We start from the raw sequence: 17,468 nt of genomic DNA on the forward strand, positions 1-17,468 counted from the left end.
CCTTTTTTTGCCTAAGGGGGTGGCAAAGTCAGATACAGTAGTGTTTCACGCACAGATGCGACCGGCCTGCTGAATTCCTGAAATTCATGCCTTGATTTGGGACATAAAAGAAGTTGCCAAAAATAATAAGAGATGATGGCATTTTTAGTTAGTTGAAATGGAACTCAGAATAGTAAGCGAGAACTACCCCTCCTTTGTTTAATAGGTGACCCTACCCAAAGGTTACCCTTGCTGCTTAGATTTGTTTCATTTGTGTTTAGTTTTGTTACCCTCTTCAGATTATTTGTCTGAAAATGTTCGTCCGCCGTCATTAATACTGACTGGTAGGTTAAAGGGACCTGTGATTTTTTTTTTTTCTTTCCTGTTACCCCACAAAGTTAATGATTAACATGTGGCCATTCAGTTGTGAAAGGAATGTTGATTGCTTTGGAAAAATACATGGTAATTATTTAAAGTTTCCTGAAGAAGTTTGCTAGTTATTCCATTCTGTTGAAAGCCGGCCAAGCGCCAGGTCCACTTGGTGCTGGCTGGAATGTTCAGGTGTGGGAGGCAGCCCTTTCTTCTGGGGAGGAAGCCCAGCCAACAGTAGCTGGTGAGTCTTGTACCAGAGCCAAAAGGAAATTTACAAAAGCACTTTCTTCCTCTCACAGCCACAGGCCTGGCCTTTCTAAGCAACCATTTCAGTGTCCAGCACAGCAGCACCAATGAGGGCTGTGCCGTTGAACCTCAATCTGGGATGGGATGTACTGGAGCTGGAGGAGAGCACTAGTCTAGATCACAAGCTTAAAAAGAAAAATGTGTAATTAAAAAAATCTTGAAAACAATTTTTTAAAAATATATTTTTTATTGATTTCAGAGAGGAAGGGAGAGAAAGATAGACACATCAATGATGAGAATCTGATTGGCTGCCTCCTGCACGCCTGGGGATCGAGCCCGAAACCCAGACATGTGCCCTTGACCGGAATCAAACCCGGGACCCTTCAGTGCACAGGCCAACACTCTATCCATTGAGCCAAACCATCTAGGGCAGTGGTTTTCAACCTTCCTAATGCCACGACCCTTTAATACAGTTCCTCATGTTGTGGTGACCCCCAACCATAAAATTATTTTCGGTGCTACTTCATAACTGTAATTTTGCTACTGTTATGAATCGTCAAGTAAATACCTGATATGCAGGATGTATTTTCATTGTTACAAATTGAACATAATTAAAGCATAGTGATTAATCACAAAAACAATATGTAATTATATATGTGTTTTCCGATGGTCTTAGGCGACCCCTGTGAAAGGGTCATTTGACCCCCCCCTCCCCCAAAGGGGTCGTGACCCACAGGTTGAGAACCGCTGATGTAGGGCGAAAAAAGAATGTTTTTAAAGAAGATAACAGTTTATTGTTACCAAATACACATTGTTCATAATGACCTAATGGAGTGGGGTAGTTAAGATTAATTTCTTATGTACCTAATCTATTCTTAAATACAAGAAACATGACAAGTTCCAGCTTATACCTATAGTTCTATCTAAGCTATTCATTTGCATATTCAATTCTTTGCATAAGTGAATTACATAACACCTATAATGTGTTGGCCCAGTGGGATTAATGATATAGTAATCTCACTAAGCCGTAACTCTGGAAAACAACTGGAAAATTCAGTTTCATTAAGTTTTATGTGAAATATCTTGTCATTTTTGTTTTTATTTTTCTGTGAACATTTTGTGGGTCACTGTGGGAATTTTATCTGTTTTCAAAGGGATCTCTTATTCCTAAAAGGACTAATCACTCCAGAAGATGAGTAGAGAGAGCGATGACCCTGGGGTCTGTGTGTGACCTCATGGAGAAGAACCAGTTGAGTGGACTGTCCTAGGCTCTGGGAGGAAGCGATGGGAAAGGGAGATTGGGGGGGATGAGGGGGTAGAGTGTGTATGTGGTACTGAGTCTGTGCATCAGTAACTCAAATACTGCTTGGGTCCCCAAAGCAGGGGGACTTTGAAAGTGAAGCTCTGGGAGAATTTCACAGCAGCAAGATTTGAGAGGATTAAAAAAAAAGGGCCTCGGTGAAGAGTTCATTCTTCGCTCCTGACTGTTTACTGCAGGCCTGCTACCTGCCGGAACCTGTTCTGGGTGCTGACGTCCCGCAGTGTCTGGGATCCACACTGTTGTGTGGTCCTCGTGGCGCTTCTCTCTGGGGAGAGGAGACAGCTAATACACACGTAGGGAAGAGGATAAACACATACTGCTCTTGGCTTAGACGTGCTGCAGAGAAAATACACTGGGCGAGGTGACGGTGGTGGTTTGCAGGGTGGGGCTGGCCTTCTCTACATTGAGTGGTCAGAGGAGGACGTGTGTGCTGGGACTTGAAGGACAAGAAGGGAGAGCCAGCCACGTGAGGACAATCTTTGATCAGAGGGAGTAGTGGCCCCCAAATACAAACAAGCTCCTAATCAGTGGTTCTCAACCTGTGGGTCGCGACCCCTGTGGCGGTCGAACGACCCTTTCACAAGGGGTCGCTTAAGAGCATCCTGCATATCAGATATTTACATGACGATTCATAACAGCAGCAACATTACAGTTATGAAATAGCAGCGAAAATAATTTTATGGTTGGGTCACAACATGAGGAACTGTATTTAAAGGGCCAGAAGGTTGAGAACCACTGCTCCTAATGGTGGGAGTCTGAGGCGAGATAGGTGAGAAGGCAGGGCCAGGTCCTGTGGCGGCTTTGGGTCTATGACTAGGTGAGTGGTGGGGATGCAGGACAATCCCAGGGGAGGGAGTAACCTGCTCTCTCGCTCTTATGATAGATGCTCCTTTTTTCCCTACGACTGTCATGTCCCGAAGCCCTGTTTTGAATTTTGTCTCAGTTCAGGCCTTCCGCCTGGCTCCTTGGGGACCTCTGTGCTAGCTGGTAGTCATTAGTGACAAGGAGAGAAGCAGCAAAGTTTTCTTCTAGTCATCTGACTGCTCTGTTCATTTTTGCTGCTTTTCCCAAACCAATTTTCCTCCCAGGTCATAGGCTTTCTTTTGGATATAAACCTGTGAAATCATATTGCTGTTTTAACTACTTTAAACAAAAATCAGAAAAGCAAGTTGCTTTTTCTCAGAAGTTATTGTGTGTATTCAATTTTTCCCTAATTCAGTTCTTTACTTTAGTTTTTTAATGTGACAGTAATTTGAGACCCATCAGTGTATTCTTTTTTTAAAAAATTTTGTTTCAGAGAGAAAGGGAAAGGGAGAGAGAGATGGAAACACCAATGATGAGAGAGAATCATTGATCGGCTACCTCTTGTATGCCCCCTACTGAGGATCGAGCCCGCAACCTGGGCATATGCCCTTGACCAGAATTGAACCCAGGACCCTTCAGTCCGGAGGCGATGCTCTATCCACTGAACCAAACCAGCTAGGGGACCAGTGTATTCTTTATATAGCCTTTTATTATCTCAAGTTAAGAATTATGTCTCCATAGTCTCTAAACTGATGAATTAGCAGGAATCCTTCTCCAGGAGCCGTAATTCAGTGTTTCAAAGTAGGTACTCCCTGAAAAGCTTCCTGATTGCTTAAAATAGTGCAGATTATATAATTCCTATGTATGCATCACAGTTCCACTGGGGGATCTTGGCTGGGATTGTTCTGTTTGTGAGTGTATGCAGGATTTTACAGATCTGTTCAGTCTTGATTGTTCTCTCTAGTTTGAGAATCCACTGATAAATGTAGGTGTGCACCTGTCTTTTGTGATTTTTTAAATAAAATATATTTTTATTTTATTTTTTATTTTTTTGGAAGAGAGAGGGATAGATAGAAACATCAATGAGAGAGACATCAATCTGCAGCTTCCTGCGCGCCCCCTACTGGGGATCATGCCTGGGTCGACGCTTATCTACTGAGCCACACCAATCAGGCTGCCTTTTGTGATTTTTAAAAAGATATCAAATTAGTAATCTTCAGCAGCAGTTGAGTCTGTCACTCATACCTTTCTTCATTTAAAAAATCTGAATTTAGAAAGGTAAATTAAGGGATGATATGTATTTACAAATTGATGTTTTGCCTTAACAAAGATTCTTAGTAAGGTTTCAATAATCAGATCTTGCGATGCTTTTAGGTCCTTATTAATAGGTGTCGGGTTTAATTTGCAGTGTTTGTTAATATAAAACATGGTATACCTGGAGTTTCTCCTGAGTTATTAGAGTCAGTGAATCAACTCAGAACTAGGTTAGCTTCACCTAACTTAAGTTTCTGAGTTCTTATGGTATCAGGTTTGGCAGCAAATTCAATATTGAAAGTAATTGAATGTTGTCTCTAAATTATACCTTTTCAATTTGTAAACTAATTTGGATTTTTAAAATTTAAAAGCTGCTTTATGGTTGAAATAGAATTTAATAGAGAAACCAGTTTGTTTTTTTCACTTGATCAAAAGTTAAAGAAAAATGCCACTTGGGAGTGGATGGGAAAGGGATTTATACAGGATCATTACCGCTGGAACCTAGAAGGAAATGGGGTTTCATTGCCTTTAACTGGTATTCAGTTCGTGTTCAACACACCTTCCTTTTTGCATAGCTGGGCTGCATGTGGGTCTTAGGCTTTATTTTAAGAAAAGTAAATACTCCTCGCAGCGTTCTGGATTTAGAATCTGTTTCACAGAAGCCTCAGCAGCCTTAGAAAAAGGGCAACCTGCCCTTCCACTGGCCTCGTGCATTCTGGAACTCCCAGACGGCTGTCTCTTGGAAAAAGCCGTGTTTATACAATGGCCAGTGTAATGCTTGGCTGTAGCGGGAGGAATCTCATTCCATTCCTTCTTTAGCAAGGGAGCGCTCGAAGGAGTTTGGCGTGAGGCTTAGTCATTTCAACTGACATTTTAATAATTGCATAGTGCCTTGTCTTCGTGCTCGGACACACTTTGCAATACTGATGTCTCGGGCAGTTGTTTTACCCAGCTTATGGAGGCCTGGAGTCACTTCTTAACCTTTAAAGGTTGCTTTCACATTTCTGGAATTTCTCAAGTTCTGTTAGTACACTTTGGATTAATCCTTGATACAGGTGTGTTTTAAAAACATTTTTATGCAATGCGTACGTGTTTCTTGTAGAAAAATTAGAAAATATTGACACAAAGAAGAAAAACTTCATTCCTGTAACCCGCCATTTTTAGTGTCTATACAAACCTTCTCCTTATCTTTTCTCACAAAATGGAATTATAATTTATTTAAAAAATGATATAATTACATGTTGCATCATAAAACTCAGGGCCGGACTTTACCACCTAAGAAGGGTTTGTTTGACCTTTGTGTAAGAGAGATAAAATAAATGGGAAGCCCTTATTAAATTGGCTGGTTGTTAAAGTACAATGCTGCCCTTTGAAACACGTATGGTTTCTCTCCCTTTTCCCCCTGTGGCTCCAGGGGATAAATGACCCTTTACTTTCTTTCCTGACTTACTCTTCTTGGATTCTTTAGCACCTTGTGCCATGTTGGCAGATAGTAGGAATCCTGTGCATGTTGAATGAATTAAACAGGTTCCAGATGAACTTCTAGCAAGATACAGGCCACTGCCACAACATTAGATCCTTTTTGACGAAGACGACAGTATAGTGTCCAGTTTTTTAAAAGTTTGTTACATAAGTATTGTGGACTAGAATAAAAAGGCCTCAGATTTCTTTTCTTAAGAGGGTATTTCCTAAGATATTCGTTTTTATCTGGCACAGAACTTTGACAACTGGCTTGTGATTTAGAGTGTTTGTTAATATGAATCATGGTATACCTGGAGTTCCTCCTGAGTTATTAGAGTCAGTGAATCAACTCAGAACTAGGTTAGCTTCACCTAACTTAAGTTTCTGAGTTCTTATGGTATCAGGTTTGGCAGCAAATTCAATATTGAAAGTAATTGAATGTTGTCTCTAAATTATACCTTTTCAATTTGTAAACTAATTTGGGTTTTTAAAATTTAAAAACTGCTTTATGGTTGAAACGGTTTTTCAACCCACCCTCAGTACTTCAAAGTTAATAACAGTAACTGCAGTCACAGCTCAATTTTGATGGTCTCGCCGTGATTCCGGTATTATGTAATGCTGTAGACGACCTGTGTTTCATTTCACATAAATTTAGTCTGCATTTTTACATTAACAAGATGGTGTGATAAATGCAGCAACTCCTGAATGTAAAACAGAGTTAGAGTCTATTTTTCTGTGTACCTTTTTTCCTTTTTTATTCTAAATGGACTTGGTCACCTGGATTCTTGAACTCTGTTCAGGGACCTGTTTGGCCCACAGTTAGTTGGGTTTATACTTTGTTATGTCTCTCCTCCCGCCATGGGCCAGTGCTGGTAAACTTTGGCAGCATCAGTGCTGGTAAACTTTTGTTGATGTGTTTTTGTTTGTTAGTTTGTTTGTTTTTTCCCCATTAACAGTGGTGGGTTTATTTATGGGCTTACAAGGAAAGAACCGGGCCTTGAGAGTCAGACATGGCTGTTGTGTTATACTCTGCCCCCACAGCCCACGGGAATGGGAAAAGCAGAGCGCCCCGGTGGTTATGAGTGTGGACTGAGGAGCTAGTCAGCCAGGTTTTCCATCTTGCTTCTCTAAACTAGTTGGGTAACAAGGCAACTTCCTTAACTTTGAGTCTTAAATGAGTTACTAAATATAAAGCATTGAGGTGGCTAATTGGTCAGGGAATGCAGTAATGAATTTGCTGATTAATTTAATACTGTTATAATGATGAGTAACTGACTTTAAACCAGTGACTTTTCAGCTGTAAACCTCTGCGTTCACATAAGGAAAACAGGGAAAGACCACCGAGTTTACAGACTAATTGTGAGGACTACACAGTGTGGCATATCTGCCGCATCTGCTGAGTGTGTATCCAGTAAATACCAGGCAGGAAGAGTAATGAACATTGGTTTCTAAAATATAAAACAAACTGCTAGGAACATGGCCATTGGCATATGAAATGTTTCCTTTGAATTTTAATGTCTCCCAAGGCCATCTTATGTATGTAGTTTTATCCAATTAATATGTGTTCCAGAGATACTTGTGATACCCACGGATGATCCTCTTTAAGAGAACTTATCCACGAAAGCCCTCATTAGCAATATTAATTATTCTGACATGGAAATTAGAACTTGGAATCACTTCCCGACCAAGCATGCAAACGTGGTTTAGCAGAGCTTGCCGTGGAATGACTTAAAGAAATCCCTGGACTTGAAACCTGATGCTTAAAATCTGATTATGAACTTAATTAATGTTAAGTTCTAGTAAGTTTGTAAGTAAAAGAGCCTCCTCAGCTAATTTTAAAGTTACTGCAACATTTTTAATGGAAAGAGCTGACCGACCTACATTTTAATTAAAATGTTTTAACCAGTCAATCTGAATAATGAATAAAAAGATTGACAGTTGCTATTATAAACAAACTTTCCTTTTAATGATTAACTTATGACCTAATTCTGGGCATTACAATGATAGAATTTCCTAGACTCAAAACTTTGTAAGTCTTTTCACATATAAATACTTTTGGAATAGTAAATTGTTGAAGCTGTCAGAATATACATTTAAACATCTACTCAGATTACTCGAAATAAATACAAACTTGAAATGGAACTATGTCTGCGATGCAAAGGGGAAATAAACACAAAGGTTATACTAACAACACTTCTGAGGGACTTGATGGTAGGTTTTATTCGGCTTTTTACTATATCCATTTTAAATATGGCTTAAAACTTATTGTTATAGAAATCCACAGCTTAAAAACATTAGCTTATGAGGTTGATTTTTTCTTTATTGCCCCTTCATCACCTTATTCATTCTAGACTTTTTTTTACTCGTGTTGTGTTTGAGTAGCTTTTAAATTTTGAAATGGAACTAAACAGAACTATGGTCAGACTTTATACACTTTTATGAAGATTTACATTTTTCACTCAATTTGTGTATCACTGACATTCTTTCGTGTAATGAATGTACACATCTTACTTTAAAGCTGTATCTTAGTTACCATTATCCATTAAACCGGTCCTCCTTTTCTTAGACACCGTGGAATGCGCTGAGTGTCCTAATGGCACAGAGCAACACGGTTTTTGCAGCATCACTTTACCCAGATCCCCAAATGTCAGGGAAACAACAAAACCAGTTTTCCCATCTGGTGACTCCATTTTTGCATCCCAGGGAAGCCAGGACTTTTTCTCCGGAAACTGCAGCTTGCGTTCAGTTGCTGTCCTGTTTCTCACCAATGAGAAGACTTTGGGCAAGTTGTCCAACTGCTTTCTCCGTTGTAAACCAGGGATGATCGTCATACTTCGTAGGGCTGCTGTAAAGATTCAGTGAGTTAACGTGTGAGAGGTGCTTAAAATAATGGCTGGTACACCATGAGCTCCATGTATGTATTTGCTGTTTGGTGATGTCACCCTCGCCACCATCATTTCCCTGAGCTTGCTCCGTTCCCATCTCAGATGTTTCCCACAGATGACATCAGGGCAGGTCCTCGGTTTTGAAAGGTTGGCTCTTGGTAGTAATCAGCGCCATGTCTTTGGTTAAAGTGGAGAGAGAATTTTACAACGCAGCTCACTCGGTTTTTAGCTGCGAGAGGGCAGAGAGGTGTCCGTTGAGCTGTGCGGGATGTGAGGAGCCTGCCGAGCTGTTGCTTAGCCCCTGAGGGTTGCTTCTTAGTTGGCTTTATTTTATGTATTTTGATCTATTTTAAAATTATTAAAAGCATAGGACATTTACCTTACATTTGTGGTCTCAAGCACTTAAAAATTAATTATTTATACCCCAGGAAGTAAAAAAATTAATTGTATCTCTCTGTTTTTGAAAGTGCTAGGATTTTTTTTGCAGAGAATTTTTCTCTGCAAAATCAACTGTTAAACATGACTGTATTTTCCATATGTTTTTATGATCACCAACCAGTAAAGGAAATAAGAATGGCTTGTATAATTGAGGTGAAAGGAAGTATAAAGTTTTAATTTGAGTACAAAGCATTTCTCTGTCATTTTCTAAGTGGGCTGGATAGCCATTTTAGAATCTGAAAGGCCTTCAACTTAACACAGACTCTATCTCACTTGTTCTTCATTAGTCGGTAGTAGTAACACAATTTTGCCAACTAATGGCAGAAACAGGCAGGAACATTGAATATACATGTTATATATTTATATTATGTCTTACTATGCTTACGTTTCCTAAGGAATTAAAGGGCAAGCATGTCTCAGACTTGTGTTTTGATGTACATCCTTTTCCCACACATGCTTAATCAGCAACCCTCTGTTTACCAGCCCCTGAACTAAACAGACGACAAACCCATGCCCTCATCGGGCTTGCATTTCAGCAGGAAGCTTAGTCCACATTTTAAATTTAATTTCAAGGAAGAAAGAATGTCTTATAGTAGATTAATATTGACTAGAACAGTTGTGGCACTTCTGATTTCTTTCTGTAATTATCAGGAAAAAATTGAGTAACTATTTATGGATTAATTGCAAAAACCTCAATATTACATCTCTAGTATGTAGAAGATATCTCTCTTCTTTTTGTTTTTTTTGTTAATCTTCACCAGAGGACATTTTCCCCATTGATTTTTAGACAGAGTGGAAGAGAGGGGGGCTGGTGGGGAAAAATAAGGGGTGGGGAATGAGAATGAGAGAGAGAAACATTGACGTGAGGGAGACACATCGATTGATTGCCTCCTGCATGTACCCTGACAGGGGCTGGGGATTGAACCTGGAACTCAGGTACTGCAACCCAGATACATGCCCTTGACTGAGAATCAAACTAGAGACCCTTCAGTGCTTGGGCCAGTGCTCTAATCATTGAGCCACACCTGCCAGGGCTGTTCTTTTGTATTTGGGAAGCACTTATTTCCAAAAGAGTTATTCTGTTTATGGCGAGACTGTAGAATTAGAGAGAACAGTAGTCAGTTCCTTGTTGCCTACAGAGAAATACCATGAAAAATTATATTTTATGTGTAAATTTATCATGTGATTGGCCGATTGTTGTCTTAAGCTTGGTTCCAGAAAAGTGTGTGTGTGTATGGCGGGGGGCGGGGGGTGCTGAGCACTCAGATGTGTTCCTGAAGCTAAGAATGGAGCCCTGACACACACACACACACACACACACACACACACACACACACACACACACCATATGTAGCATGGTATATCAGAAAGGTAGTAGGGTTTGTAGCAAATTTAAGTTGCCAGGCAGTTGGTGATTATAAGTATTTTGGAGTTGGAGCAGCTGAAGAAATAGTAACATTTTGTTGAAAGCTTTGGCACTAGGACTTGATAGGGGGCCAAAGCCAGTTAAACAAAGAAAATAGGAAAATTCCAGGAAGAAAGGTGTTCTGTGGCCATGGAAATTTGAGTCAGTTAAGTTGTTTTTGGCAGAGAAGTGGCTACATATAACTTTATTTTTGTCTTAGAAATGACTATGTTGAAAGGCTCTTGCTCCACCGGGGTCAGGTGGAGGGATGCTGGCTTTTCCTGTTCAAGGACAGTTTGAGTTAACAGCAGCCTTAGACATCAGTGCTGGGCGGTAGAAGTTAGTTACTTGTTGAAACCTTTATTTACTTTTGGACCCCTTACTGGAGCACCTGATATTGTCCCCTGTGACCTTCAAATAATCAGGCTGTCGGAAGACAACATCAACCCCCGTTTAATTAAATATAGGAACATGAATGAATCCTTTTAGAAAGAAATTTTGTCCTGATCTGGATTTTCAGCTCCATTGGTCAAGCTCTTTGAACAATTACATTGTGTGTGTGTGTGTGTGTTTTTTTCTTCCTTCTGTCTGTTTTTTCCACTGGATTCACATTTAAAATCAGTTTCCATAGTGACATCTGGTGGTGGCTTTGGAACCCCAGAGAGTATGTTTGGAATGATAAGCATTTTTACTTAACAGTTCCAAATTTCAGCTTCTTTCCATTGTTTCATCTTATTAACAACTTTTCCTGAGAATGTCTTCATTGTGTTATTGAGTTTGGAAAGCTAGGTATTTACCTCTGTGATGTTTCCTTAAAGCAAATACAAGATTCTTTATACCATGGCTGGGGAGTGCATCTAGCAAGCTTGTGTGGACTTGTCTTCTGTGCTCAGAATATACAATATAACACTACATAGAGACTGCAGAGTTTGTATATGGTGTATGTAAGTGACGAATAAGATGCAGTATTATTCTGCGTACGTGTTGAAGAGAAATATGCTTAAAACTAGAGCTTAAATATGTCAAGTTTTTGTTGGTTCCTTAGAGAATTGTTTCAGGAAAAGTGAATGTATAACCCAGGGTGCAAAAAAGTAGTTACTGCAAGTTGTACGGTAGGTGATCCTGGACTGAGTGAAGTAGGAGGGAGGTGGAGTTTTGAGAATGAGCCCTGTGGGTTGGTGGATTAAGTTTCAGTGATGGCTAGGAGTGCAGTTTTTGTTGTTTTCCTATATTAAAGGTACTGATTAGAAGTCTTCAATGCAATTTTGAAAAGTTGTTTCCCTTTTATGAGTTCAGGTAACTGCTGAAGTTCCAGGAGAAATCCATCCATAGATGCTAGTTGGGTTTAGGAAGGGCTGGGAACAGGAGGGTAGGAATAAGGACTTGAAGTGACCGAAAGAATAAACACTGCCTCTGGTGAGTTGTCTGGACAGTTGGTTTACTGGTTGTCTCAGAGCCCGGATCCCTGTGAAGGATGATTGGGATTCCGATAAGCCCCTGATTAAGGAGGTGCCGGGCTCTGGAATCTGAAATCTCAATGTTGAGCTTCCTGAAGTTGGGCGAATCATTTCAACCTCCTTTCAAAACGAGAGAGTTGCACTGAGGGTTTCCCAGGGGTTGCTAGTCTACAAGTCTTGACTTTGAGATGCTAAGGCGAGGGCTACGGGTCTTTCTTCGCAGGTTATCTAGACGGTGTCCTGCCTTGCCGGCACTTGTCTGCTCCTGGATTCCAGAGGGGAGCTCAGTGGAGGGCTTCCTCTGTGCCTGGGGGTCGTGGGGGATGTATCTTGTGACTGAACAAAATGATTGAAAAGCAGAACACAGTCCTTGCATATGCATGTCCTTTCCCCGCCTACTTGATGCTTTTGTCCTAGTGCCTAGAATTAGGATCTACAGTTAGAGTCATGCTTAGGCACCAGACCCTGATCCAGGCACAGTCCTTGGATCTCCTCTCCTTTCAGTGTGGGGAGGACCCTTATGTCAGCAGTTGAAACCTTGTAGCCTCTCATCATGGCTGTGGCCCCCCTGCCCCCGGGGTCCCCAGCATCCTTGGTGCTGTGGGGTGTGTGACAGTGATGCTGTGGCTAATGATGACAGTCCAGCTAAGCGCAGCCATTTTCAACCGGCGTGCCGCAAGGATTTTGGAAACATGCAGTACCTGACTGTTTAGTCAGGGGCACTGACTTCTTTTCCCTTATTTATCAAATAAAAAAAATGGCAACAGCCAACACAGCAGTGGCCCTCCAGTGTGAAGGGATCAAAATTACACCTATTTTTTTTTTGTCAGATCAGAAAATAATATCATACATTTTTTGTGGGCCGCAGAATTTTAGTAGTTTATGTGTGCTGTGAGATAAAAAAAAAAAGTTGGAAATCGCTGCCTATCATCCTGGTGAAGAGCCTGAGTTCTGGAATCAAACTGGCTCAGATCCTAGTGCTACCAAGTCACCGTTGATCTTGACTGTGCTTCTTCAACTCTAACGCTTGGGCAAGTTCATTACTTTATGTGAGCTTCTGCCTCCTTATTTGTAAAACCGGGATGAAAATCATACAGTTTTTATGTCTGTTAAATGACTTAATGCCTGTAAAGCACCTAGTGAAATCCTTGGCATACAATAAATATGTCTATTATTAAATGACTAGAGGCCTGGTGCATGACATTCGTGCACTGGAATGGGGGGGGGGTCCCTCAGCCTGGCCTCTGCCCTCTCGCAGTCTGGGATCCCTCAGGGGATGTCCGCCTGCCGGCTAAGGCTCGCTTCCCGAGGGGTCCTTAGCGCTGCCACGGAGGTGGGAGAGGCTCCAGCTACCAGCCTCTGTGCTTGCCAGCCATGAGCCTGGCTTCTGGCTGAGCGGCGCTCCCCCTGTGGGAACGCACTGACACCAGGGGGCAGCTCCTGCATTGAGAGTCTGCCCCCCTGGTGGTCAGTGCATGTCATAGCGACCGGTCATCCGCCGTTCAGTTGATTTGCATATTAGCCCTTTATTATATAGGATAATAAATACAGTGAATACACTTGTATTAACATGAATTTGAACATTTTGTTTAGAAGAGACTATTCAATATGCCCACATTCCCCTTTGAAAGTCAAAAGTCACTTTATAGTTACCTAGAAGCTGTATTAAATAATGTTCTTTTACGAGGATGCAGTAATTAAAATATATCACAACATAACTATCTTAAAATCACCACATGATATTATAAAACATATAGTCTATGAATTAATGAAACATGAACCTCGGAGCATTTCACTATGCATATTTAATATTTAAATGGCTAATTAATGCCATCTTAGTTTTCGTCCATACTTGTGTAGAGCCACTGTGCTGTCTCACATTTAACCTTCATTAATATCCAGGGATTATCCGGAATTCGGAAACTTCCCCCTAACATGTCTGGGAGGTCATGCAAAGGCCGTGGCTGCGCCCCCAGGACTGCCACAGAAGGCATCCATAATTGTACAGTTCAGTCTGGACACTTGCACACCAGGCACAGAGTGGCATTTGATGGAAAATAAATAGCTGACTTGCCTGTGATTGAAGCCTCATACTATCCTTTCCTTTTCTATTTTTTCTTTTCCACTCAGACACTAGGAAAAGCTATTACTAGTATATATGAACGAACATTGAGTACACTACTTCTGAATACTGACATGTTAAAAAATGAATGAAATATGAGGTTCCACTTGGCTTTTCACATAAATTTTGCATATTACACTTGGGTCATAGGAACAGCAGGACTGATGCGGAATTTGCTGGCACTGCAGTCAGGGATCCGTGGTGTCTGAACGCAGTCTGCATTTACTGTGACCCTGGGAAAGTTCCTCCTCTCTCTCTTTTTAAAAAAAATATATTTTATTGATTTCAGAGAGGAAGGGAGGGGGAGAAGGAGATAGAAACATCAATGATGAGAGAGACTCATTGATTGGCTGCCTCCTGCACGCCCCTTACTGGGGATTGAGCCCAAAACCTGGGCATGTGCCCTGACAGGGAATCAAACTGTGATCCCCTGGTTCATAGGTCAATGCTCAACCACCCAGCCACGCCGGCTGGGCCCTCCTCTCTTAATCCAAGTTTTGCATCCATGATTTAGAGGTAATAACACCACATATGAAAGCAGGTTGGATGTAAGGATTACATGAGATAATGCCTGTCAGACAGTTCTCCTAGTGCTTGGCATATAGTAAAGTGAATGAATGTGTTTCCATAATTATTGTTGTCATTAAATGCCTACAAATCGCAGGTCGAGGGACACAATTTACAGAAGTGGATGATAGCAGCATGGACTGCTTGAGGATTAGAACTGGAGAGGGGCGAAGACAAGCATCATGTACCTGTCCTCTTCAGGTTTTCTAGTAATCCTTCACCTGTCCGGTGAATGAGGCTACATTGTCATGAAAGGCAGGACACAAGAGAAGCTTATGTGCATTTGTGTGTTAATACGTAATCCCAGCAGAGAGAACGTTCTGGGCTTCCCCCGGCTGCCTTGTATCGGCTGATGGGAGTGATGGAAAACTGAAACTGGAGAAGAGTATTTTCTCCTGTTTACTAAGGGCACGCTTCTCTCAAGCTAACGCATGCTATTTTCGCCTGGCCGCAGTGGCTCAGTGGGCTCAATCCCTAACGGGGGGTGTGCAGGAAGCAGCCTATCAATGGTTCTCTCTCATCATTGATGTTTCTATCTCTCCCTCTCCCTTCCTCTCTGAAATCAATAAAAATATTTAAAAACAAGACACACATACTATTTTACTAATGTAGGGTGTAGAGTGCATAGACTATGTTTGGACCAGAGGAAAAGGAAAACATGCTTGAATTTATCTGACAGTTGTCTCTGCTACATGGGGAGACCAGGTAGCTGGATTTGATTGAAGAGTTCTGAGGCTCTAGTCCAGGGGTGGGCAAACTTTTTGACTCGAGGGCCACAATGGGTTCTTAAACTGGACCGGAGGGCCGGAACAAAAGCATGGATGGAGTGTTTGTGTGAACTAATATAAATTCAAAGTAAACATCATTACATAAAAGGGTACGGTCTTTTTTTTTTTTTTTTTAGTTTTTTTCATTTCAAACGGGCCGGATCCGGCCCGCGGGCCGTAGTTTGCCCATGGCTGCTCTAGTCCTTATTTCTGTGAGTGTCATTCTCGATCCATTTATAAATTTAAGTACATGCATATTTGAAGTAGTCAGTAGGGGGAAAATCTCATTTATTTTGTTAGATAATATCTAACACTACCAAACAGGTTACAACTTACAAATAGCAAAGTTACCAAATATTAAAATGTGAAATAGATGATCATAAGATGAATGTTTATTGCTATTCAGAAGCATTATAATTATTATCGCTTCATGAATTCTTAGCAAACCTTCAAAACAGAATTGCGTTAAATGGGAAATTTCATGACTCAAGAGTTGTAGAGTTTCCAAAATCCAACCTGGACCATGGTGTCGAACCCTAAAAGCAGAACTCGTTTGGAATGGTTAGTGCACGTGAAAAAATGCAGTGATGTATTTTTGGCAAGCCAGAGGACATGATTACACCACGGGGCTAGCCTAAGAGAAATGGCTGTTTTCACTGTTCATCACCCTGAGAAGAGGTTAATCCTGGGATCAAGTGAGATTTTGACTAATTTCAGTGGTGGGGCTGAAATGATACACTAACCCTCTCCTTTGTAATTATATAACTCCATCTTTTACTAGTCGACTTAAATGAGATATGTGTCCTAGTTTGGGTCTTAATTGAGGACTTTTCTGTACCAGTTCCAGATATCTATTCATTTTTGTTCACTCGTTTAAGGAGTAATTATTGGGCTTTGGGCAAGGTGCTGTGTATACAGATATTTGAGAACCATGTGGCCTCTGCCCCTTTGGAACTTACGGTGTAAGTGGGAGAAAGTATATTTTTAGCACACTGGTTGTCTTGCTGTAAGAAACTGAAGGTTTCATCACATAAGAGACCTGAGCAGTTCCTTATTCTGGACTTTGAAAGGCGATCCTCTAGTTCTTAGCCACTATGCAGGGCGTGTCTGTCAAACTAAGATGTGCGGAGGAGTGCTGCTCCAGCCTCTTCCTCTTAACTGTAGCAGGGGTCACACGAGTGCAGCGTGGGGAACAGGGGTGCTAGACTGTGGGGCTCAGATCTGGGCCATGTCTCTGGTCTTGTCTCTGGTTCCCGGATAAAATCTAGAAAACTCAACTCATCTTAACCAATCATAAATGCCATCCTTGGAAAAGCAGATTATGGGGCCATTAGATAATCTCGTAGTACCCATCCGTCTCATTGGGTTGTTTGGAAATGTAAATGAGATAATATTTGCAAAGTGCTTCACATAGTACCTGCCACCTAATACCAATAATGACAAATACTTTAACAGCCGGTATTATGTACCAAGTCCCATTCTAATCCTTCACATGTGTAGGAACTGATTTAACCAACTAGGGAAGAACGTACTGTCATTATCTCCATTTTATAGGAAAGGAAACTGAGGCATAGAGCTGAGCTAACTTGCTCCAGATCTCACAGCTGTGACCCGTAAGCCCTCCATCAATCAGAGTCGTCATTTAGGTTGACACTTTCTCAAAGTGGCAGTGTTGGTGATTGTCGACATGCCTCCTCATGGTCTCCTCCTTTCTCCCCAGGTGTCATAGAGACTTCAGACTGCCTGGACCGCGAGTCGACCTCCCATTACTGGCTGACAGTCTACGCCACCGATCAGGGTGTTGTGCCCCTTTCCTCGTTCATAGAGGTCTACATCGAGGTGGAGGATGTCAATGACAACGCACCCCAGACTTCAGAGCCAGTTTATTCTCCAGAAATCATGGAAAATTCTCCCAAGGATGTATCCGTGGTCCACATTGAGGCCTTCGATCCAGATGCTAGCTCTAATGACAAGCTGACATACAGAATCACAAGTGGAAATCCACAGGGGTTCTTCTCCATACATCCTAAGACAGGTATGCATTCAAACTATCGTATGAAATGTTCTTGTTTATACTCTCCCAATAGGGGAACATTTAAGAACTAGTGCTCCGATTTTCTTTAGTTTTTAATAAGTTGTTTTCCTTTGGAGTTGTTCAAAACAAGTCTATTGCCAGATGAAAATTTAATCCAAGTGTGTTTTTCCTTTGAATTTGCTTTTGTAAAGCTATTTTATGATTTTGCGCATTAGTAGAGTTTCATTTGCAGGTTAAAAAGCAAATATTGTTTCAGTAATAGCTGCTAAATTAGTGATATCTCTTAAACTTACTGCAAACTCTATGGCTGTTAAGTATTCCAGTTTTCTTAACTACTTTTTTTTTAATAAAATAT

The 17,468-nt window shown here is 41.2% G+C and overlaps 1 protein-coding gene across 4 annotated transcripts in view; it reads left to right on the forward strand.

Annotated features, from left to right (window-relative positions):
* The window catches only part of FAT1 (FAT atypical cadherin 1), a 118,509-nt gene that overhangs the window by 43,647 nt on the left and 57,394 nt on the right, over window positions 1-17,468 (forward strand). For all 4 annotated transcript variants that reach the window (XM_014532239.1, XM_005884844.2, XM_005884845.2 and 1 more), the window contains exon 3: window positions 16,799-17,113. In XM_014532239.1, the coding sequence (XP_014387725.1) occupies window positions 16,799-17,113 (315 nt within the window). The remainder of the gene's footprint in view (window positions 1-16,798; window positions 17,114-17,468) is intronic.

Source organism: Myotis brandtii, unplaced genomic scaffold (assembly GCF_000412655.1).
Source record: "Myotis brandtii unplaced genomic scaffold, ASM41265v1 scaffold866, whole genome shotgun sequence".
Taxonomy (NCBI): Eukaryota; Metazoa; Chordata; class Mammalia; order Chiroptera; family Vespertilionidae; genus Myotis; species Myotis brandtii.